We start from the raw sequence: 25,381 nt of genomic DNA, 5'->3' as shown, positions 1-25,381 counted from the left end.
ATGCTGTCTGAATCCCAACAAATGTCAATAATACTACTCTGAATAGGACATCTACAGGCCAAAATCTCCACTTCCTAAAAATCCTTGTATGAATAAGGCAAGTATATTAGTGGGATTATGCTGAATTCTCATTCATTATCTGTCACTGAAGGGAATATGCATTACATTTTGTATTCTGAACAACTCCACTAAATGCTCTGCTAATAATTATCTGAAGCTATTGGCGTTGATCTGTGAGCAGCAATATCAACACAAGCTTGAGGACCTCCATGCCTCTCAATGAGTATATAAAACTACAGAGTGAATCTATATAGAGTACAACATACTATTAAACCACCTTTTGTTTACAATTCACAATAAATATTTTGATGATATCATTTTTACAGAGAAAGAAAAACACACCAGGACATATGGAGGATATTTGATCATAATTTAATATGGATGTGAAAATACAGCTACGTATTCATCTTCATTTCTTTCTTGAAATACTGTAAACTGCTGTCCTGAATTATGACAATAATAAAACCATTTAAATAATTAGCCAATACTAAAACAGGTGCAAACATTTCAGTTCTTCTTTATACCATTCACAGAATAAAAAATTAGTTTATTATAATCAGTGCATAACATAGGATTTAAGTAAGTGCATCAACAAAAGCTAAACATAGGCAATATTCCATCAGGGTTCTGATAGCTATGACTCCAATAAAGAACAACACGTGTATCCATTACTGGCCAGTTAACCCTTTAAGGTACAAGGGATATATCTGTCCTGTTGTCTTGTTGTTGCAATTAGGTGCACAAAACAGGGTTTTAAATTACTAACAGGTTGGATCTGGTCATCCAAATGGTCAGTTTCCTTCACATGATACTTGAGTCACTCTCAAATGTCTTTTCAGAAGAAACCATTTGAACAACCACTTAATTACTTGTGTACCTTAAGGGGTTAATGACTGGCAAGAGCAGCTATAATGCCTGAGGCAATACCGGCCATTAGACACACTGGCAGAGCACCTGCCTGGTGCCTAGTTTTGCTGTTATAACCCTATTTTAAAGCTAAATGATTATTTGTGCTGGCAACAGAAATGAACCAGTCATGGGTATACAAAACCTGGGCAGTAATTCTTCACTAGGATGAGCACTCAGTGGAAAGACACTCTTTTGCAAGGCTCTGATGCTACTCCTTATTCCTGGTTGGCTGCTATTTGTACAGCTGTCTATCTGAAGAACCTGTCGATGGTGTTCTTGGTGGCAGGGGCTTTTGACTTCTTCGCTGCTGGGTGAAGAGGTGGAGATCCTGATCTGCAACAAGGAGAAAACAATACAAAATATAAACAGGTTGAAAAACAGTGGTGCACAATTTCAGCTTCTTATGGAGGTGGAGTTTCTGCAGGACAGGTTTTCAGTTTGGACCGGATGCCAACATTAACACCTGTAGTCTTAAAGTACGTTACATTCAGGAATACATTTGAAGTCCTATTAAGCATAAATAAATGGCACAAGCTTGCAAGAAACAACTTAGTTGCAGCCAGCAGCAGGTAAGTTAGTGTTCTGAGTAATTCCTTGCTAGTTTTATATTGTTAAAATTGGTTTAACTTATTCCTTTCAGAAAATGTGCCTGCGCCCTTTTTACTAAACACCTTGCTGTGCGGATTGCATCTGGTATCACCCTGGCGTGGGGCTAGTGCTCCTGTTATACCTGGGGTCCATGATTACTCTGGATGAGCACTGTTGGATGAACTTGTGCTTAAGGAAACTACAGCATGTTTAGGATTATGTGTGTTTATGGATGAACCAATAAAAAATAACCATCATAGAGCTACTGGGTTACAAAACACTGTAGATTGAAATAGCTTAATTTAAAGAATGCCAATATTACCTTTTTATTTTACTTCTTGAATTCAGAAACTTCTGTCCATCCTCTGGCTTCCCTGCAGAAAAATAAATAAATAAAAATACATTAAAATGTCAATGCACAGGCTTTATAAATGCAATGGTTAAGTAATGTTTGGTTGAAAAACTTAATAACATTTATTTAAAAGGCATCATACTCCTTGTGATTATTTTAAGTTATTATTTTTAGATGAACAGGATTGTTTTACTTTGATTTTATGATTACCATACCTGTAAAAAAGGTGTGTACTGTATTATGTTCTGATTACCTGAATAACCTTAAAAAAATATTCTTCATTAAAAAAAAAAACAACACCAACATGAACCCTTATCAAAGTAGAAATTGAAGTAAATGGCTTCTGCAAATGGTTCTGTCCTCATCAGAGTTAAATTGGGGAACAAAATGGATCCAACAAGCTTTTGAAAGGAAACAGGGCAGGGTGTCTTGAATTGAAAGCGGAGGGATTTTAAAATACCCCTCGTCTTTTTATAAAGTGCAGCCATAATTGGTAGCATAAAAACCTGGAGTAATGTCTGTCTTCAATGGTTAAAAATCTTTGAAATTCAATAGCCAGCTTAGCAATAAAGACTCAAAAATGGCGGATAGAGAAAAGGCATTGCCTTCTTCACTAGCATTACTCCTTTCAACAGTTCCTCATAAGTGATATGATGGCACATGCAAGTCAGCTGTTCTGTGTGGTGTTTTTTTTTTTTTTTTAATAATGCACAGATCTCACTGATTTCCTGTACAAACTCATTACTCATGATGGTTGAAGCCTTGACAAAATAAAAGGAAATGTGTTCCTTCTCTGTGACATTTCAAACACAATTCTTCAGCTATGTCTTCATTGAGCTGTACAAACATAAAGCTTAATTAGAGGGCAAAGGCATTAGCCACTAGCATAATCATACCACCGAAACAATGGTATCACAATGACCCGCACACATCAATAATCCACAGCAGTGTTATATCAGTATCAAGAACATGGTTCAATATTTCTTCCAATTTCATCGTGCTGCCCTTGCTGTTTAAGATGGTTCTGTCTCAGTGCATTATAACGAAATCCAATTAGGACGAGTCAAACCTTTTTTGAGGGTTGTTCTTATGCAAAATTTTCAGTTACAAAGAAAAGGAAGAGTAATAACATGCTGTACGCAGCACTAAAATTATGTTGTTATAGTACGTTTCTCAGACTGTGATTAAAGACTTTTCTCTCCTCTTTTTAAACAGCTGCTTGTTGAAACTCCATAATCAGAAGTAATTGCAAGCTTCAAAGGGTGTCATTATAGTATAGTTAGGGACATCAAACGCCATTATTCATATTTCACTCCTACTGAATTTTGTCTGGGATACAGTACCTTTCAAACATTTCTAAATTGAATAAAAAGACACAAGCAGGCCAACAATCCTCCAACTTTTTGGTTTACCATCTTTACAGGTTAGAAGAATCAACATGGGCATACACTATACCCTGTATATACCTACATCCTTCACATGTGCCTGTTCTATCTAAATACACATAGCAAAAGAGTGGCTAAATATCTGCGTGCACCAGCAACTAATAGAAATTCAACACTGAGTATCACCTGCTTTTTGTAGTGCTTTGTTTAATCAATTTTGGAAATAGTAAACCTTCAAGAAATGAGACCAATTATTCCTAAAATTTAGAGAAATGGGATTTGTTCTGATTTGTTCAGATTTCCAATCGAAAATCTGTGTGGGTTTTAAGTTAAAATAAATAAATAAATAAATAAATTGGGGGGAAAAAAAGACACAAACCGATACAAACATTATGTTGAAAATGCAAACACTGACCTTTACATTTCCCGTGTGTCATAAGGTTTGAATTATGTGAGCAAGCTCTTTCGTCTCTGAGTTCCTGTATAACATCCTGATTTAAACAAACATCTACATGCCTATTGAACAGGGACAGGTCAGTCGTATCTTGTTTAAGGTTACAGACAGGACACACCAGGGCGGTGTCTTCTTGCCATGTTAATGAACAGCTTTTCTGAGCACCTTCTCCAAGTGTCATCCCAACATCCCCCTTGCTTTCCGGAACTGCTGCACTTAGCCCTGAATTGGGATTAACTCCATTCTGCTCAGGAATCCCTCCTGTTTCTACAGTTCTGTTGTGGTTTTTTGAAGAACTGTCACTGGGAAAACTTGTTATTTGGCAACCCTGTGAGATGGTTGTCTCCTTAACCGAAGCTACATTATTAGAATACGACTCCCTAACAGGATGTGTGATGTTCGTTAAACTCTCTGTACCTCCTGGGACTGTCTTTGTTGATGTTACTATATCAGCACCGTGCTTGACAGGGAGGATTAGGGAAGTACTACAATGGCCCAGTGAAATGTCTTCCAATTGCACTATGCCCACTGTTCTGTCGCATTTCCAATCTTTCCTCCTTGGCAAAGTGAAGGTGCTATTATCCAGGCTCTTTTTTGTAGGTTCATCGACTATCAGGTCTGCACCCTCTTGCATGCCAGGGACTAAACTGGGCTCATCCACTGGAGATCCACTCAAGCATTCATCAATGTGCCTGTTGAAGGTCTCCAGATTGGTTGTGTTCTGCTTTTGGAAACAGACAGGACAAGTAAAGCATTGACCCGATGGTCTGTTGTTTCTGCTTGATGACGGTCCTCCCTCTTCCTCTCTGACTGTGTGGCTGATCGGAGCTTCCCCATGGTCATGGGCCTGCTGGGTCTCCAGGAGTCGCTGCCTCTGGGCCTGGACCTTCTCAAAGAAGGACTGCCGCTGCTGCTCGTCGGCCTGCTCCCGCTCGGCTCTCCTCTTATTAAAGAAACTCAAAACTCCTTTTTGTTCGCCCGTGTTGGCTCTTCTGTCTTCTTCGCCCGTGTTGGCTCTGCTGTCTTCTTCGCCCGTGTTGGCTCTGCTGTCTTCTTCGCCCGTGTTGGCTCTGCTGTCTTCTTCGCCCGTGTTGGCTCTGCTGTCTTCTTCGCCCGTGTTGGCTCTGCTGTCTTCTTCGCCCGTGTTGGCTCTGCTGTCTTCTTCGCCCGTGTTGGCTCCACTGTTATGTTCGCCTATATTGGTTCTGCTGGCTTCTTCGCCCGTTTTGGCTCTGGTGTCTTGTTCACCCATGTTGGCTCTGGTGTCTTGGCTGGCATTGTCCACCGTCGAAGAAGCCACCTGTTTTCCTGCTTGGAGGAAACCAATGATGCTCTTCTGGAGAGGTTTCTTATCTTCTTGCGCCAGAAACCCAGAGACTCGTACCCCTAAATCAGACAGAGAACAGAGGGACTGTGAGTGACCACTGTACTGTACTGTCAGGGAAGTGGTTTGGTGAAACACGCAGAACTATCTGCAATGAGGAAAACATCTCGTAAGAAATCCCTGCTGACACTGCTGTAATTGGATCCACATACTCTAGGGTTATTTTATATTAGCGGTTGGTATAATTTTTTGTAAGACATTTCACTAACTGCACACTCTTGCTCATCATTCCCTCACAACAGCCTGTACTTGACCATGAACGACTGGTATCTTATTGAGCATCTTCCCTTAGCTTCACTGTCTACTGTGGTATTTGTTCTGTTGTACCAAGAACAAACAGAATCACATGGCAGCTAAGAGATCACCAGCTGTGAAATGAGGCCAGTATCCTAGCCTGGATTCAAAAGGCAAAGTTTCTGATGAGAAAGAACGGGTTAATAAATTGATTAATGAAATAATTCATCGATTCCACTGATGCAACCATTTTGCTATCACAAATGCTGAATGACCATGTGACGGAGTGTCCCACTCCTTTATGTTTTCTGTTGTATGTAGTGTGTTTTAATGTTGGTGTTTATGTATAAAATACATGGGATATAAATATGAATTATGAGCACAAGTGTTTAAAATGTATATTTGTATATAGGCACGAGGATTGCACAGCACTTCACGTGCAAGTAAAATAATATGTGAGCACAGGGAATTGCACCTTTATTAATTCACGTGCAGTTGTACTGATACTCCAATTGAATGATTGATTAGCAATCGAGTCTCTGTACAGCTGCATAAAAGCTGCATGTTTTCACTCACTCTGGGTTGTGTGTTCATGAGTGGAGAACAGGAGAGAGAAGGAATTTTGGGGTTTTGAGAACAATTGCTACAGCGTGCTGGAAGTGCCAGCATGGTACTTGTTTGTCTGTTTGTCCACTGTCTTGTTTAGTGTTGTCCGTTTTGTTTACCTTTTTATTTTGGCCTCAAGTGCCATGTCCTGTTTTGTGTGTTTTGTTTAAACCTTTTTGTTTATTATTTAATAAAACTCTGGATGCCGTAGCGTTTCAGATTCACCGCCATTCATCATTGTTTGGAGTCTGCATTTCTGGTCTGACGTCACCCCTGCAAAGCCATCCTGTTCACAGACCACTAAGCTCAATTCCTTGCAGGAAAAAATAAAGTGATTTGACTTTGATAACTATGAAGTTAAAATGAATAACAAATATACCATGCCTTAGACTGAATTACAGACAACTTGACTGTACTGTACAGCTATGGTTTTGCATCACCCTATAGAACTGACACATTTTGCCTGTTGAATAATGTTACGTTAATATAGTGAATTACACACCGCTTTGTAGTTTTCCATTTACTTAATGAAAAAACTGACAAAATTTTAAGTAACATGAAATACCGTACTATTATTATGCTTCCGGCACACTTTTGCAATATCATTTTGTAGTTTCTTTGATTGCATGATCTAAACCATGCATATATTATTTCTCAATCCTAGAATTTTAGGTGATGCAAAACCTTTGGCCATAGTATATGATTATGCAATCAGCACACTCAAGCACCAAGTCAAACCCACTTAGGTGGTTACTGTGGAGTTATGTTCTTCAGATAGAATTAGTGTTACCCATAAGCCTTATTCGCAGGGGCTCTGGACTGGCATTATCAATCTCTGTCTTCAGAAGGTCCCTTGCTATAGCATATATTTCTTCTTCAGTGGAGACGGCAGAAGACACAGTGGAAGCCCTGGTTTTAACGTCAAAATTCACATGCTTCAGTTTCAAGGTTACTGTTTTTCCCTACAAAATAAATGAAAGATCAAAAGCAGGTGGTTATTGGAATTGAAAAACAGGAATTGAGCCCAGCCCTGAACTGTACAGGGTGGTTTTATGTCAGATTGTTTTTGGAATCCCAGTGAAAGCGAATGACAGAGATCCCACCGAAACAAGCTTTTGATTAGATGCTCGTTTGAGGGAGAGTCTCAGTTTTACACTGAACCAATAACATGCATTTCCTTTTGCTATGAAGCTGAACCTTATCTGTGTTTGGCTGACTGAAAAGAATACAGACTAAAGAATAATAAACACAAAGAAAAGCCAGTACTGTATGTTTACTTTCTGGGCTTGGTACAGAGAGACTGGGAGTTGTTATATTTCTGTAAAGTCCAGACCATGTGGCTAATATCACACATGGCTATTTTATATTTAATCAAACAGTGTGTTTTTTTGGTGATAATTCTGTGTTGAAATACTTTGACTATGAGTTCAGGAGCTGATCTTTATTTCTAGCAGCACTAAACCAGCCTAACCAAGAATTGAAGATATTAGTAAGCTTCAGCATCATATAGTCATATAAAGCAATGGAAAAAAAAAAACAGAAAACAAAATTGATAAAAGCACATTCAGCCCACCTATGCTCGCTCGCTTTGGTACAATAAAGATATACATTTAGGTACAAATTCATACAAAAATAAATAAATAAAACAGACAATTTGTAAAAAACAAAATAACCCTCATAAACAAATTCCTTTTTAAAAATCTTTCTTCATTTGCATATTGTAGTTCATTCTGGAGCTGCTGACTGCAAAAGAATGTGAAAAAGCAGTTCCGAAGCAATCCTGAAGCAATTCAGTCTATATGGGAAATCATTGCAGTATTCCTTGCACAAACTGAACTGGTGAGTGCAGATGTTTTTTCTCTTACAATGCATGTGCTGGAAGGAGTATGCTAGGTACTCCCACCACACTTTGAAAGCTTATACAGATCGCTTTCCTTGGGTTTTATGCACATTCTGTAATCCCCTGAGATACACACAAGTGCAGCATCACTTTCAGCCTGTCCTATCTGTCCTCTCTTCTTTCCTGGCATGGATTCCAGATAACACAGGGAGCAGCTGGCACGCTCCTTGCAATCGTATTCCCCTCTACGTGATCAGAAAGTTAACAGGCGTAGCTGGAGTGTGATGGATGCTCACAGTTTTTCCAATGCCAGGAAGTAATTACAAGACAGGCTTCCTATTCCAGCACACTAATCTGGAGACACAAGGTTTCATAGCGGCTTTCTAGCTTAGTAAAGGAGCATGGCTAAAGAGATCTCTTTACTATGCCTTCTACTGTTACTGCAGCTCTGGCAGTTATAAAAAGAGTTTACGGACAATCACCTATGAAAGCAAACTGAAAGAGTACAGTAACTGAAAAGACGCCCACATAGAAATACTGCAGACCACACCGTGATTGATTCATTCTAGCTCTATAGGCCATATTTTGAATATGTATTTTTGTACAGGGACAGTGCAGTGAAAAGAGACTGCACCTGCAGGTTTGTGGTGCTTGATGGGTAATTTGCTGATTTATTTATTTTTTTTTTTTACTCGACTCAGACTGCTTCCTAAATATCTTTGTATTCCTGAATAGACCTGAATGAACGTCCCCTCTTCCAAAACTGACACGAAAAAAGTCCCACATGTGCAGCGACACGCCACATGTTATGGAATCTATACCACTTCAGAATGACTGGTTGGGATGTTTGTTCTTCATTTTACTCCCAATAATTGGGGTTCAGCAACAGTGAGAGGGTAACTAATCTGTTTATTGTTATGGCAAATATATATGGCTACCCCTTGTGAAATGGCTGTATGGGCTCTAGTGCTGCTCTTTACCTTCAACTCTTCCTTGAGCAGATCCCGAGCGAGATCGTGGCAGAGTTCACGGCAGAAGCTGTACTGATCCTCTGCGTTACTCAGCTCGCTGAAAGTCCTGCAATGGGTAAGAAATGAAATGTGAACTTACAATGAAAGCAACAAACTGCTGTCTCCCATCAGTGTAAATCTCCGAGTGACTTATTTACACAGAATAGCACTTGAACAGAATGTTTGATTTTAAACACTTTTAAATCACTAAGGTTAAGTGTACTACACTGAGTCGGAGGCAAGAATTATCAAACTGTAAATGTTTCATGACCCCAGACTGAATGTATTTTAATGTTTTTTAGAGTGATGGTGTTTTTAGTGATGTGAAATTACTGCTGCTAGGAGACCCATGTAAATTACTGCTGCCATGAAAATGAGGCTTCATGTCATTCTATTCCTGGTTAAACGAATGAATAAATAAAATAAATAAAGATAGAAAGGAGTCATTCTCAGCCAACATGGCGCCGACAGCATTCCCCATTCTGATTGACGACTCAGGGAACGTTGATGAAAAAAACAACTGCAGTTGTGTTACAAAGACATTTGTGACAAAATGCTATAAAGTGAATGGGGTGTTTACTGACACTGCAGCATGTGTTTAAATGCACAGACATGAACATCAGTGTCCTTATCTCAGTATCTTCAGGAGTAAAACTGAAGCGCGTTACCTTTCTGTGCTCATACTCTTCCTATCGCCATCCCTGCACAATGAAAAACAACATCAGAGAAATAGTCAGCTTTTTAATCCAGCTTTTCTATATTTACATCATTCACAGTCATTGTTGAAGACCAGCTGCAGTAAACGCATGTTTACTTTAACCTTGACCACTCCAACACAAAAGGAAACTTTATTTACAGCAGCCCATAACACAGTCATAGCACAGATAGATGCCAATTACACACAGCCTGTGAATGATTGCACAAAGTGTTGCCACTAACAATGGGTTTAAACACTATAAAAACACAGTATAAAAAAAATGAAAATGTTATTTTAAAATGTTAAAAGCAGCAGGCTGACCTCTCAATATGTGTTGAGCCCAAACCTAGTGATATCTCCATGAAATGATGCCATGATGTTTCAGAGAAAAGGAGGGCGAGCAGTGCCCCCTGCTGGTGCAGCTCGGTACAGGTAGTAATCCCAAGGGCTCTCAGCATTTTCTCTGTCACTTTCCCTATGCCTGGCACCTGGAAGGGAAAACAAATCCATGCATCATTCAGCTCAGCAAACACACACCCTTTTCCATTGTATTCACCAAGGATATCACTGCCACAGTGCTGACCTGACAGTCCCAGAACGATCCTGCTACAAACAGCATGCCAATAATTAGATAGGCTTGGGAACAAATTAAATGTGTTTCACACAATGTGCCTTATTCCCGAAACTCCCAAAAAATACCCAACTGATTAATTGAATAAAATAACTAATTAAAATAATTTAATTAATCAAAAACAAAACTTGTCTTTAGCAGACATGTCAACTCCTAAGTGTTCTTACCAGTGAGAAAAAAACATTCCCTGCTGAAAAACCATGGGACTGATGAAAAACCTCAACCTAGACCACTAGATTCTGTTTTTTTTTTTGTTTTGTTTTTTTTTTTTTTGGGGGGGGGGGGGGGAGTTCTGGTGATTTTTGCACGTGGCTGACAGTTACACTACTGACCTAGACTTAAGAGCTATGCACACTGGAGCGAAGCAAACAACACAAATACAGCACGAGTACATTAAAAAAAAAAAAAAACAAACACACACACACACACACACACACACACATACACACAACTGTAGCTAGCCAGGAAAAGAAAATACTGTCTGCTTTTGGTCCTTTTGTGGAGATAAATAAAACAAAGAAATAGTCTGGGTGCACCACACACTAAAAAAATGACATTTAACAGTGAATGTTTATATGTGATCTGGTTTAACATGTAAATTATATATATATATATATATATATATATATATATATATATATATATATATATATATATATATATATATATATATATATTCAGTTTTAATAAAATCTTCAGTTAGTTTGTGAATGTGATCATCATTGTTGGTCAACATTATTAAAACAAAGAAGCGTAATTTTACAGAAATACGAAACCAGTGTGTGGCGCACCCCATCACTTTGACTGAAATTAAGGTGAAATAAATAGAGATAGACTTAATACCAATTTCCAATTGTTCTGTTATTTCTTACCAAATTTCGTCTTTCTTTTTATTGTCTTTATAACCACCGACACTGGCATAATAAAGAACATTATATTTTAAGACTTTAATAATTAAATTCTCATTGATGTCCATTTCTCTTATTTCTGTGGTAATTTCTGCCTGAAAGAGACAGTGACAGTCTGACAGCCTCTCCTTCGATGTGTTGTGTTCAGAAACATAGAAGGCTCGTGCAGACAAACCGTCAGTTTGAGGCAACAAGGCAATTCTGTCTTTGGAGTAAGGGGGGAGTTTGCATAGCAGCTACAGGAATATAGAATGGTAATGTACACCTCTTCATGGTGTATCATACGAGTCATTTCAAATATTGTTCTTTTTTAATAAATGAAAATCTTATTCAGTTCAATGGATAACGATACACTTCATTGTATTATGTCGTGTGGAGCTGCAGTCAATTTCAACACCAATGCAGTGAATGAGTACCACAGCTCATTCGTAATAAGGGTAGTTATTTACAATACAGACATTGTGCAAATTGAATGCCATACAGCTACTATGAAAATATACAACTTGAAATAAAACAAGACCCATAGATGTATTTAACCTTTTGAACAAGAAGAGCCTATTTGTGCCTCACTGCCTGTCCTGTGTTACCGGTCCAGCTCTCTAATTGCCTCTAAGACCTCAGCATTGAGTGAGCTCTGCAAGCACGCCTCCAGGTTGACAGGAAACAGAAGCAGAGGCAAATCATGACTGAAGAATAATTTGTTTAATTTTAAATAGCAACTTGATATAGTGTTTTCTCCATATATATTGCATATTTTTAACGTCATTAAAATGTCAATTATTAGACATGCAAGTATATTTTATTTGTAGATCCTAATACAAAATGCGCTTGTGTATCTCCTGTGCTAAGGGACAGGCAAGACTGCAAAGTAATCAGATTTGCTGTGCACACAATGCTTATGTAAATCATGTTCTGCTTTTTATCGGGTGCCTATCATTAGAAGCTTGTTTTTCAGGCTTTGTTGACACACATGAGGCTGATCTGGGCAGTGCAATTCCCCAGAGAAACCCATTTATAATTGTCAGGGAAACGGCACAACAAACAGCACTGGAACTGTTTCCTGTTCCCAAATATTCACTAAAGCCATACCTTCCGAATCGGTAATTCCTGGATGAAGTCCATCACAGCTTGTCGATCGGGGGGGATCATATACTGACCATTTGGTTTATTCTTATCACTACAAACTTTTGCCAACATCATATTTGCAGCTATGCCTGAAATAATAGAACATTAGACATAATCATATTTAATCCAACTCTTTAGAAACAGTCTATTTCTGTAGCTAGAAACCAGGCACACTCCAAAATGACATTATCACTACTCTTCATTAAATAACTGCTTGTCCAAAAAAAGGGTTCAAAAAATAATAATGCACCTGAATTGAACTGGTCATTTCCCGGAAAACAAACAGTAACGCAATTTAAATTTCTTTTGATTCATTAAGACTCTTCAGAAATTGTTTCTTTAGAATTCGAGAACAAACTACAGCAGCTCATTTAAATCACAGGCATGGCAAAGACTTTAAATAAATATTGAAAAAGCTAAAAGAGCTCAGCGGGAGTTTCACCCATTTCAGGTTATAATACTTGATTAGCCACGGTGTATAGGTAACAAGTCCAGATGTGTGTTATTATAAAAGTAAAACCAGGAATGGATCAAACTGCTACGGAATGGGAGTCTTATTTCCAGGGCTGGTGTAAAATAAACACTGAACGCTGAGATTGTGTCACCTGCACTGGCTGTTAATGTAGTCCTCTGCTCGATTCTGAAGCGCATTTCCTTCACCACCTCCTCAGCTGAAATTCCAAACACTACAGCCTTCTGTGGAGGCAGAGGGGGACTGTCCTCAAAAAGCACTGGAGAAGTGTCCCCATCATCTTCATTGACACTCCCTCCTTAAACAAAAAACACAAGAGAAGATTTGCTTATTTTGCTATTGTTAGCTTGGTAATTGGGGTATCTGGTGCCCCTATAGCTGAGATGTCCTTATAGCTGAACAGGTATGGTATGTGCTGATGAACTCAGATATCTCCCATCTGTGCTCACTTTGTAATCATTTATAAATGTAATGGGCAGCGTCCACATGAACAGTGTAAAGCGTGGAGATACTGCTTCCGTACTACCTTGAGAGTCTGATTTCAGCTCTCAGAAGCCAGGGTTGGGCCCGATAGCTAGATTGGGTTATTAGGATGCTAGAGCTAGACCAGTGCCAGAGCAAGGTGTAGGAGGGACCAGGTTATAACTTACAATGAAACTGAGTGACATGCTTGGCAACCGGTGAGCCACTTCACCCTCAACACATAGCTGAGGTGATCTGACCTACGTGACAGTATGATATAGTAACACCACCTGGAAACAGGACTGCAGTATAGTTAAAAAAAACAAAAAACTATAACAGATTCTAATAGTGAATGAGTGCATGACAGGTAAGGTTGATAGGACTGTTTCCTAAACTATAAACTTTAACCTATATGTATTTGTTATGTACCAATACAATGACAATTCTGGCCCTGCAAAATTCCTTTTTCCCTCAGTAATTGTTATGCACTGACAGGACAGCTCTGTAAATGTGTCCAACATTAACAAACTGAATTAAAAGAGAATAATGTATAATAAAATAGTGATGTGTGAATATAAGAAGGGGTTAACTGCAGAGCACTTTCAATAATATAGACACAGTGCCCTGCATTTATATTATAATAATGAACTACTGCCATGGCTCCAGACCCGAACATGCACTGTGCTTCTGTAGGTGTAACGCTGTGTTTAATGCAGCGAGTCCTCTCCACACCTTCAGAAGGGCTGTCTGTGCTAATGTAGAAGGTCCTCCTGGACTCCGGCCAGCATCGCCTCTGCTCGAGGTGCTCCGTGATGTCCAGGTAGGCTTCATCCAGACTCATCGGCAGGAAATTTGGGTCGTAGTCTGCAAATATTTCTCGCACCTTGAAAAAAAAAAAAAAAGTAATAAAAATGAAAGAAACAAATAGTGTATTTATAATATGTAAGAGCAAGGGTAAACAGGAAGAGGACTCAGCCTTTACATATCTCGGACGCAGTCTATTCAAGTATTTAACTTTGAAGCCTGAAGTGACTTCATGTTTCTTCATGCATGAACTGATGCAGACAGAAACAGAACGTTTCAACAGAATAGAAAACTATTGACAAGCATTGAAAAAACAGTAATTTTTTATGCAAAAAAAAAAAAAAAAAAAACTGCAGAAAATAATGCGATTTGTCAAACGGTTTGGATATATGAGTTATTGAATAATTGGTGGCAGTAGTGGACTTAAAGAAAATGATATGCGGATGCTTAGTAGTACAAATGGACCTTACCTCCTTTCTTTCTAAATGTTTCAATGTTATTTCCTGTGATATTTTGTTACTATATATATACACTAATATATATATATATATATATATATATATATATATATATATATATATATATATATATATATACTGAATGTAAGTGAGTAACCACCCACTCCCTCATCTACACATTACAACTTGAAATACAGTTTCAAGGTATGTTCTTCAATGCTCTGACACAGGGCGTATATACACTATGTTATAACAGAAAGTAAATGAATGCTGCTCTGCCTGTTTGTTACAGATGCAGGGGTGTGCATGGGCTCGACAGTTTCTCCATGTTGTTTATGTATTAGTTAATTTACCTGCTGACAATGTTAGTCATGTGATAACACGTTCTGAGAAACAGTAACATTTAACAGCATTTCACTGGATGTATTCTTATACCTTCTATGTTATGGTGCAAATTGGAAAATCTTTGAAGGAAAATGATAATAGCTTTACTGATGAATATCAGTACTAAAAAAGCTGGTGGTTAACAAAAGGTTTAAATGAAGCTAACGATACCCTTGTATGTTAGAGCATCACCACAGTATGAAAAATGAAGTAGAACGTTTTTGCACTACTACAAACCCAACCACAAATACAGTGGCTTGCGAAAGTACTGACCCCCTTTGGCATTTTTCCTATTTTGTTGCCTTACAACCTGGAATTAAAATGGATTTTTATTTGGATTTGATGTAATGGACATACACAAAATAGTCCTAATTGGTGAAGTGAAATGAAAAAAATAACTTGTTTCAAAAAATTCTAAAAAAGAAATAACGGAAAAGTGGTGCGTGCATATGTATTCACCCCCTTTGCTATTAAGCCTCTAAATAAAATCTGGTGCAACCAATTACCTTCAGAAGTCACATAATTAGTTAAATAAAGTCCACCTGTGTGCAATCTAAGTGTCACATGATCTGTCACATGATCTCAGTATATATACACCTGTTCTGAAAAGCCCCAGAGTCTGCAACACCACTAAGCAAGGGGCACTACCAAGCAAGCGGCACCATGAAGACCAAGGAGCTCTCCAAACAGGTCAGGGGCAAAGTTGTGGAGAAGTACAGATCAGGATTGGGTTATAAAAAAATATCCGAAACTTTGAACATCCCACGGAGCACCATTAATGCCATTATTAAAAAATGGAAAGAATATGGCACCACAACAAACCTGGCAAGAGAGGTCCGCCCACCAAAACTCATGGACCAGGCAAGGAGGGCATTAATCAGAGAGGCAACAAAGAGACCAAAGATAACCTGAAGGAGCTGCAAAGCTCCACAGCGGAGATTGGAGTATCTGTCCATAGGACCACTTTAAGCTGTACACTCCACAGAGCTGGGCTTTACGGAAGAGTAGCCAGAAAAAAAACATTGCTTAAAGAAAAAAAATAAGCAAACACGTTTGGTGTTCGCCAAAAGGCATGTGGGAGACTCCCCAAACATATGGAAGAAGGTACTCTGGTCAGATGAGACTAAAATTGAGCTTTTTGGCCATCAAGGAAAGCGCTATGTCTGGCACAAACCCAACACCTCTCATCACCCCGAGAACACCATCCCCACAGTGAAGCATGGTGGTGGCAGCACCATGCTGTGGGGATGTTTTTCATCGGTAGGGACTGGGAAACTGGTCAGGATTGAAGGAATGATGGATGGCGCTAAATACAGGGAAATTCTTGAGGGAAACCTGTTTCAGTCTTCCAGAGATTTGAGACTGGGACGGAGGTTCACCTTCCAGCAGGACAATGACCCTAAGCATACTGCTAAAGCAACACTCGAGTGGTTTAAGGGGAAACATTTAAATGTCTTGGAATGGCCTAGTCAAAGCCCAGACCTCAATCCAATTGAGAATCTGTGGTATGACTTAAAGATTGCTGTACACCAGCGGAACCCATCCAACTTGAAGGAGCTGGAGCAGTTTTGCCTTGAAGAATGGGCAAAAATCCCAGTGGCTAGATGTGCCAAGCTTATAGATACATACCCCAAGAGACTTGCAGCTGTCATTGCTGCAAAAGGTGGCTCTACAAAGTATTGACTTTGGGGGGGTGAATACTTATGCACGTTCAAGTTTTCTGTTTTTTTGTCTTATTTCTTGTTTGTTTCACAATAAAAAATATTTTGCATCTTCAAAGTGGTAGGCATGTTGTGTAAATCAAATGATACAAACCCCCAAAAAATCCATTTTAATTCCAGGTTGTAAGGCAACAAAATAGGAAAAATGCCAAGGGGGGTCAATACTTTCGCAAGCCACTGTACATGCAATTACGCTCCCAAGGGGAACAAAATCATATTTGTTAAACCAGTAGCCTTGAACTGGTGATAGGTGGCTTACCTCTGCACTCACTGCTTTATACTTGTCAAAGTGGAGCTGCACTATGATCAGGTTGGGACACAGTTTCTTTGCAATAAACCCAGGCATGGCAGCACGCACGCCAAACTTCCTAGCATGATAATTAGAAGTTGACTGAAACGAGAAAGAAATTAAATGACATGATTACCATTTTAAACTTGCAGGCACCAAAAATGTTAAATGATAAATGACATACCTGAGTATATCACCACCCCCCTCCCCCCTCCCCTAACACACACACACACACCCACACCCACATCCACGTCAGATCATGTGATGAACATTTGCCCTCAACGAAGCTGGAACACACAATGCACCCTTTCATCGGTTCTTACTCAACGCCTGCAGAGCTTCTGTTTGTCAGGAGCAGGCACTGACAGAAAAAAGCTGTACACTTTAAAATTCTCATCAGAGCAAAGATTTGTCTACAAGACATCCCTGTGGCAATAAATCCCATAACAGACTCCTAGATCCTTCCTCTCTTTCTCCGCTGAGTAACTAAAGATTTTAACTTGCAGTCTCGTTCGAAGGTTTTATGGTCTCGCTATTGCAACACTCAAGGTTCAAGGGTAGATTGGAAAAAGCAGCCTCACAGGCACTGCTTTTGAAACTATGTATTAGCTTCCAAGAAGGGCGCTCAAAGCCAGACTTGGGTGAAGTTGTCAAAAGCTCTCTCTGAAGCCACTGAAGCCTTTCTTTCTACGGGGAACCATTTACAATGGTGCACTCAAGATTCTGTTTTTTAATTCTGTAATATTACTGGTAAGGTGTGCTTTCGTGTGATAAAAATGGTGAAAATAACATTGATGAAAAGAGTCCAGGGGCTCAGTTAAGCTACAGTAGAGGGTTCCTATTCAACAGCCTTTTCACATTTGTAATCTTTGGCACCAAATATATTAAAGTTCCAGATGCCAAAATGTCTCCAGCGAGCCCAACCCAGCAACAAATAAGTGCAGCTCCACAGATGCAGTCTTTCAGTTTATTAAGCCAAAAATGCAATGCCTCAAAACACTCGCTAATATGCAAATGTTAAAGTGTGCTGGACAGTAACAAAACCAGAACAGTTGCTCATTGTATCAAGGGAGTTCCTTTTGCACTAAGCCTGACCTACAGGGGAGTAGTTAGTTTAGGAGCAGGGAGTCTATATTTGCATCACTTGTTTAATTAATTATCTCATAATATTTATGTTGCAGCTATTTCATTCCCTCAAGAATAAAAAAAATACATTTTAAAGATATCAGAACGCTAACATAACCAAAAAAAAAAAAAAAAAAAACTGTTTAAAATTTTTTTTAGAAGCCTGCATAATTAAGTTATGTTTCGTGTTTTGCCTGTATTCTCTACATGTTGCATGTCACTGTGTTCCTTTAAAAGTATATTACACAGTATTTTATTGTCTCTAATAAAACACAAGTATACAGTATGGTAGTAGCTTTCTAAGAAAAGTAGAAACGTAGCACATTGCAAGGGCTTTCTTACCAGCATGCTCATGGACCCCACAGCCATTGGTTTATCTCTCAGCTCTGGGCGGTCCCTCATCTCCACAGCTGCATAGAAAGCATCCATATCAACATGCACTATGGTACGTCCAAGCTCACGACCTCTCTCCAACTCCACTGCATGCTTCTCCACCTGGACACAGCAAAGCAACATTGCCATGTCTTGGGTTTCTGAATTTCACGACCAATGTGTAACCTGTTCCAGAGCAATGACTTTCATTACAGTGAGATTCTCGTGAATGTAGGTAATCGATATTTCACGAAAAACAACTGTAGTGTTTTATATTATCACGCAGGCAAATACAACTGGATAAGCCTGAGTATCTAGATAGCATGTTAAAACTCAAAAGTATAAAGAGTAACATATACGTGTGATAAGCATTCCCAGCTGGGATAAAAACACTGGTTCAGAACCAATATGTCCCCTTTATATTTATTTATTAAGAAGGTAAACAACCTGCCTTAATAATCTATGATAACTTTCTTCTAGAGGTACAGCTTAGATTAAAACACATTTTTATCTCTCTCTTACAAAAATAAAGGTTTGTTGACTTTCTGGTAATTTAGTTACAGAAGAGATTTTGAAAAAATGTGTAAGAAACAGTAAGAAAGGATCTGTGTGTGTGTGTGTGTGTGTGTGTGTGTGTGTGTGTGTGTGTGTGTGTGTGTGTGTGTGTGTGTCCAATCCACAGCTTTCACAATTCTGTAGGACGCACCATTTATTAACACTGCTGGAACAACCATGAAACCACTCTAAGTTACAAGGATCTATACATAATGTCTGTAGAAACGTCTCTGCTCGACTCTTATCTGCAACAAGGGTAAGAAAGGCCTTGTAAAAAACAGAATTCACTCAAGAGTTTGATAACCAGCCAGGCAGCTAACACACCTCAAACATAACGAAATGCATTTAAAAAGAAATATCGCAAATAAATGAATCCTGAAATATGGTAGGAATTCCTGAACAACAATAATCTTGTTGATTATCGGGAAGAGGAGTATTCTGTTGAGTTCATATAGGTCTTGTGGTTTCTTGCAGTCTTATGATCATTGAGAATGCAGTTTGCTGTAAATATCAGAGCAGTTGAGGGGATGACAGCATCAGAGAAAACCAGTGATTGCATATCTGATAATCAAAGAAGTCTCCGGAAACCACATTTATACACAGTCAGTCGAAATAAATATATGAGCTGACATTAAACGGAAACAGATGCAGATTGCAATATGAATTTCACAGTTTGACTAAAACTCATAACCCTTTTAGGGACATTTTAAGGAGCACTTGGGATAAACTGGGGACAGACTATTCAAGTTATACTTGAATAGCACCTTTTGTTAGTAGGATATAAATAACAATCCATGAACTAAGCTTAATTAATTTACTTTTGCTATTTAAAGGTAAAACTAATCCTATATCAATTGTGCAATGATTCCAGGTGAAGATGCTCACTGTGGATCAAAACACAAGCATACAGTATACCTGTGCTTGTGCTTTTCTGAGCTGTTGCTCAGTGATTTGCTCTTTTTGCTGCAGCATCTTCTCGATTCGTTGGTTGACTTGCTGCTCCTTCTTTAATTCATTCTCATAAAACCGAGAACCCTAGAAAAATACAACAAAACGTTTTTCTTTTTTTTTTTACAACTGACTTCACATCAACTTCCAAAAAAGAACAGTGAGTTCAAAGTTTTTTTTTTTTGGCTCATTGCTATTTAGCCTGAGCAATGCAATAACACATTTCGTGAAATGTGATTCACAATCAAAACGTTTTAAAATTAGTTTTAGTAATCAGATGCATATCATAATTGACAAGATATTTACTGAGCTTGCATGGGTTTTATTAATTACCTGCATGTACTAGCATTTTAAATGTGCTCAATATGCCTAGAATGAACAGCTATATTCAGGTCTACACTAGAGCACAGCCTGAATTAGCATTGCTTAGACCAGGATTTTCAAAAAAAAAAACTGAAAGTGCTAAGAGATTCCCAGCATCTCTACTGGCAGATCTGAATGCACAGTGTATGCACCCAGTGTTTTAGCAGGAGAATTACAGGGTAGGGCAGACTGGGATCAAATGTGGTTAGAAGGCAAATATCTGCTTAAAATGTCATAAATGTCATTAACTACAAGCAATTTTACTTTTTGGGGGGACGGGCCCTGGGGTCGGACACTAAATCAGTAACCCAGGCTCCTGATTTATTCTGAGAGTACTTTGAAAAGCTCGGAGTGGTTGAAAGCAACAGCGATATTACAACAGCTACAACCGCTTGTTTCCATGGATACCTGGTGTACTAAAAACCATCCCGCATGAAGCAAAGAAAAGTTCAGTCCCAGAGACAAAGTTAGCTGCTACACAGTTAGGATATTTTTTTTTTTCAGTTTCATTCAAGTCATTCTCTGAGAAAATAAACCACCTTGTGATTGTCAGTGTCTGTTATCATTTGAATATGTTGTTATATTAGTCTAAAGGGGGGATTGCATATGTTGTTATAACAATATAATATCCTGCACAGTGTCTGTGCTTACCTTTGAGGCTTCCAATATGATCTTGTTGATTTTCTCTTTATCTAACCCCTCCATTCCAGCTTTGTTATCGTTGAGAGCCATCCTGGAGAGAAACCTCCCATCACTGGAAGTGGCTCTCTCCGCACTTTGCTTTGTGTCGTCCATGATCTTCTTTTGTTTTACTTCTTTGGTGACTTTATTCCCATTTCAGTTCCTGCAACACACAGTGCATTAAAATCCCACTCCGCTGGGCTGCATTAAGACAACAGAAGATAAAAACACCCTCTTGTATCCTATTTGTTCAAACTTCCTGCCTAAAATACATGACAAGCAAACTCCTGTGAGCAGGCTCCATAAATCAGAAATATGACACTCATGCATGCCGTTTAAATAAATTCACACTGTATTATACATATTTATGATTCCAAATCTAAATGCAGGGGCTGCTTTTATGTGGAACAGCGTATGGGCCATCTTGAATGTATACATATCCCGATTGTTCCATCTGTCTAATAATCTACCAGTTGTCCCGCTGAGCAGAGGAACTGTCTACCTTAAAACACTAAATGATATCGTAACTGAAACTCAGTGGCACTTTTGTAACACAAGAAAGTTTAATTAAGTACAGTGGAAGTGCCCTGTGGTAAAGAGGTGCTCATGTTTTTTTTCTTAAATCAGCAGTTTACTTCAAACTATACTTCTTTTTCTGGAAAAAGAGTTGGATGAATCAGATGACTTATATGAAGAAGGTCTCATGATTACTGCCCTTTGAAACGATTCACAATTCAAAATGGAAAATATCTCTGTAAGTTGGTTTGAGTTTGCAATGACTTTAAAGGGATAATAACCAAGATATAAAAAAGACATGTACTCTTATCTCTTATTAGCATAAAAACATTCACAGGAGTCATAATCATTATGTGTATAAGCCTGCAGTGTACATACTGTTTCATGTGTTTCTTGGATGGATATTTTTTCCTGTGAAAGCATGCAATTCTTAGGATGTATTTGACAATTTGGTGGAAACAAAACACTACAATTGCAGCATGCTGTCAGCATTCTCCCCCAGCCCCACCCTCACTCACAATGGGAATTCCTGTTTAAGGTGTAGCAAGGACATTTCTCCAGGAATAAAGAAATGAGTCAGAGCATTCTGGATGTACAGCAGTCTCTGGCGTGCCGTCAGTGAGCACTCAGACTAGCCCTTCTAGTTATCTTACCATTACATTTGTATTATGTCCTTCCAGGCAGCTTTTACTTTAGACCAAAACCACCCACTTTACTGGGTTTGTGAAAGCATCGAGTTTTCAAAAAGAAAGACCACATCCAACACAGGGAAAATGTCTTTAAATATTTGCACAGAGAAGGTGCACTAATGTCCAAGTGTTTCAATATTTTACTAATTAAAGATTGGTCGTTTATAAAGGGCCTCACCTAGACTATCTTTAGGCTGTCTACTAAGCGAGTCCAGGCTCATGTCAGTAGCACATTATTATGGCAGATGCAGTGTGGTCTGCAATTTATATTTTGTAGTCAGGTGTGGGAAGTGTTCTGTCAAGATAAGCACACCCCTATCTATCCATTCCTGAAAGACATTGTGCACCATGGGCTTTACAAACCTGTCCAATCACCTGATTTAATGTGACAAGCTAGACAAACCCCTCTAAGAATCCCACACACATTAAACGTAACTCTATTTAAAACGTTCTGGACCCTAAACCATGCAAAGCTGTCAGGCCTGAGGTAACAGCTTTATTAATGAGAGATATGGGTGCAGTTTTTTGTGACAAAGATGACTCAGCAACGGTCAAACTCCCATTAGAAATATATTGCAACATTTTCAATCAGTATGATGCACACTTCCTGAAGAACAGGCAGCAACACATAATTAGATAGTTTTAATAAGTATTACTACACAAATAATATCAACTCTTCAAATCAATTATCATGATTACCTTGATTAACATGGCAAATATATCTTTTTACAGAATTAAATCTACATATTAGGCTATTTGGTAAGCCTCTTTAAACCTTATTTTATTACTTCAGTATTAGAGATATTATTTGGATCAATAAAAATGTAATCACGGATCTCTATTCATTTTTTATTTTGGTTAAATAGCATTGATCAAAATGATCAAACCAGGTTTCTCAAAGTATCTTTTAAAACCGTAGCTTCTGTGACCAACCTCCATAGCATGTCTGTACAATTGCCTCTTGTAACAAGTAAAAAAAAACTTGTTTAAACAAAATATGACAGGTGGTTCACAAGCAATATAAAGACCTAGCCTTCAAAACATTAGTCCCTGTGACCTACACTAACAACATGCCAGTGCAAAGTGCAATCACATTCAGGGGAGCGGTTCGGTTCCCATGCTGAAGTACATGTATCATCTGACTGGTGTCAGTATAAGAATGTCATAATGGCCTAAACTCCTAGTTCTGTCATATAACTAAAAATGTTGTTTTGACCTAAATACGTATGCATCCACTAAATCCCTCCCCCAGAAATATGCACCCTTTGCAGACACCAATTACGCAGACATCTGTTCTGACTGAAAGAAAAAAAAAATCTGAAAAAACATGCCCTTTAGACTACATTATTCATATTTTCACAGTATTTTACAATGCCATCTTACAAAAAAAAAAAAAAAAAAAATAATTGCACAGCTGTTAAAATATGAAATATAAAACATAAAATATAAAATATTTACAGCCTTATTATATATTGATTTGCCTGCTAATTTCTGTAAACTGTACCTCATAACTCTGCCTCAAAAAAATACTAAAGTTTTCATTGCGTTTTTGGTTATCCCTGGTTACTTTCAAAACTACAGACAGCAGTAGAGAAATCACCGTGGTATGTGGAACTTAAAACTGGTTAACATTTGAGCAGCAGTATTGTTTTGATTGCTTACCTATGCAAAAGTACAGCCAAGGTGAGAACATTAACATGACAGCCTCCAAAGGTGGGACTACTAAATTATATTATAATGTCGATTCATCGAGCAAAATGTATTCATATGCATGATTTCTAGGTGTTCTTGCCCTATTTGTTCACTTTTTAAATTATGAAAAAACAGTGTGAACAGTTACACTCAGCAGAGCCCTGCAAAAAGACAATATCCACTAAATAGCTTTCTAAATGTAATTCAAGCTCAACGTTATATTGATTACTTTCCAAGCTGTAACATAAAGAAGCAAATTTATTCATGAAATATGGATGAAAAGTAAACTGCCTTGGATGAAAAGTTACTGCAGTGCACTCTGAATATTATTAAAACTAAATATCAGCAGAAAATATTTTCTACATTGGAATCCTTACGAAACATATCTTTCTATAAAATTGAAAGGAAAGTAGTCGCAGCTTTCAAAATAGCATGACATTATGACTCGGTACTTTCTAGGGAAAAAACACACAAAGTAACCTCACACAACACAGCCGGCTTAAAATTAAGTTTAAAATTAAATACACTGTACTATCTAACTTATGTATATAACCAGTAATGTATGCAAGTAATTACGCTGTTACCTCTGTTAATAATGCAATAATCGTTCAGTATCTCTGGTCTGTCAACTTCCTGATAGGCGAGAAACACTTCCTGGTATTACGCCTACACCAACTTAAGAACAGACATTTTTGTTAAGGGCAAAAATTAAAAACAGACCATTTAAATTGATAGCAAATTTCCACATTTTTCTTCAGCCTATTGCCCGTTGTGTGTAAGTTTAATGTTCGATTTAACCTCCTATTTGAACATAATTTGATCACTCATTTTTTAAGTCTATATCTATCTATCTATATCTATATCTATATATATATATATATATATATATATATATATATATATATATATACACACACACACACATACACCTTTGTCAAGGGAAAGTGTGGAGGTATTTATATAGGCTTCTGATGGTAACCACACTTATCTATCTTTGTGATGTTATTCGCTATGTAGCTAATGATGTAACGATCTACTGCTCCTTTCTATTTAAACCCTCAGCCATCAAGTTAGCGAGTTTGTTTTATTTTATTCTTCTATACTGTATTTTTGGTCATCCATGATGTGTCTGTTCCTTGTAAAGTGTTTAACTATTGGTTCATTTACTTTTGTATTTCTTATATTTGCTCTATTATATTATAGTTTATTTTTCTATAATATAATTAATTAATAATACAAAGGTAAATGAACCAATAGTTCATCACTTTACAATTTAAATGCATTTTTATATTCCACGTTCACATGACTTTTGTAAAATTCCGTCTTCATGATATACCACTGTTTACACTTAGTCACAACCTCCCTGATATATACTAAAATATTTTTGCAGGATAAATCAACCGAGAACATTGAAAAGAAACAGGAAATACTGTAAACACCTCACTCCGCTATTTACTCTTTCGGGGAATAAGCAGCGGCACTTCCGAAAACACCCTATCATACAAACGACAAAAATACCGCTGCTACGAGTGCCTTCGGTGAGCGAAGCAAAATGAAACACAACGACAAGCCCGGTACCTGAGTAACATCCTAGCAACCATTTCCACTGGGATCCAGACACTTCCTCGGGGGCGGAGCCTCCCTTCCCTCTCGGGGAAGCTGTTTGT

At 38.1% G+C, this 25,381-nt stretch overlaps 1 protein-coding gene across 4 annotated transcripts; it reads right to left on the bottom strand.

The window, feature by feature from the left end:
• Positions 1–876: 876 nt before the first annotated feature.
• On the bottom strand, positions 877–25,381 carry LOC121313503 (DNA polymerase kappa-like). Of its 4 annotated transcripts, none has more exons than XM_041246143.1 (15): positions 25,293–25,381; positions 20,788–20,980; positions 19,741–19,860; positions 18,241–18,393; positions 16,744–16,875; positions 13,850–14,000; positions 12,789–12,953; positions 12,148–12,272; positions 9,841–10,007; positions 9,491–9,523; positions 8,793–8,889; positions 6,763–6,934; positions 3,710–5,134; positions 1,880–1,931; positions 877–1,302 (listed from the first exon to the last, which is right to left on the bottom strand). In XM_041246143.1, the coding sequence occupies exons 2-15, from the start codon at positions 20,929–20,931 to the stop codon at positions 1,218–1,220; spliced, it is 3,021 nt and encodes a 1,006-aa protein (XP_041102077.1). In that variant the 5' UTR covers positions 20,932–20,980; positions 25,293–25,381; the 3' UTR covers positions 877–1,217. The 4 variants fall into 4 exon arrangements, with proteins under 4 accessions (XP_041102077.1, XP_041102086.1, XP_041102095.1 ...); XM_041246152.1 differs by lacking the exon at positions 25,293–25,381 and adding an exon at positions 24,299–24,382; XM_041246161.1 differs by lacking the exon at positions 25,293–25,381 and adding an exon at positions 23,685–23,780.

Source organism: Polyodon spathula, chromosome 1, assembly GCF_017654505.1.
Source record: "Polyodon spathula isolate WHYD16114869_AA chromosome 1, ASM1765450v1, whole genome shotgun sequence".
Lineage (NCBI taxonomy): Eukaryota > Metazoa > Chordata > Actinopteri > Acipenseriformes > Polyodontidae > Polyodon > Polyodon spathula.
This window is presented reverse-complemented; position numbering and strand designations above follow the sequence as displayed.

What these genes read in the sequence shown, in the direction of transcription:
- LOC121313503 (XM_041246143.1), bottom strand. Translation starts at nt 20,931, where the DNA reads ATGGACGACACAAAGCAAAGTGCGGAGAGAGCCACTTCCAGTGATGGG. An exon ending in TGGGGTCCATGAGCATGCTG is followed by an intron (nt 16,876 to 18,240) that starts GTAAGAAAGCCC and finishes TTCTCGTTTCAG; the next exon opens with TCAACTTCTAATTATCATGC. An exon ending in TACATTAACAGCCAGTGCAG is followed by an intron (nt 12,273 to 12,788) that starts GTGACACAATCT and finishes CTATTATTTCAG; the next exon opens with GCATAGCTGCAAATATGATG.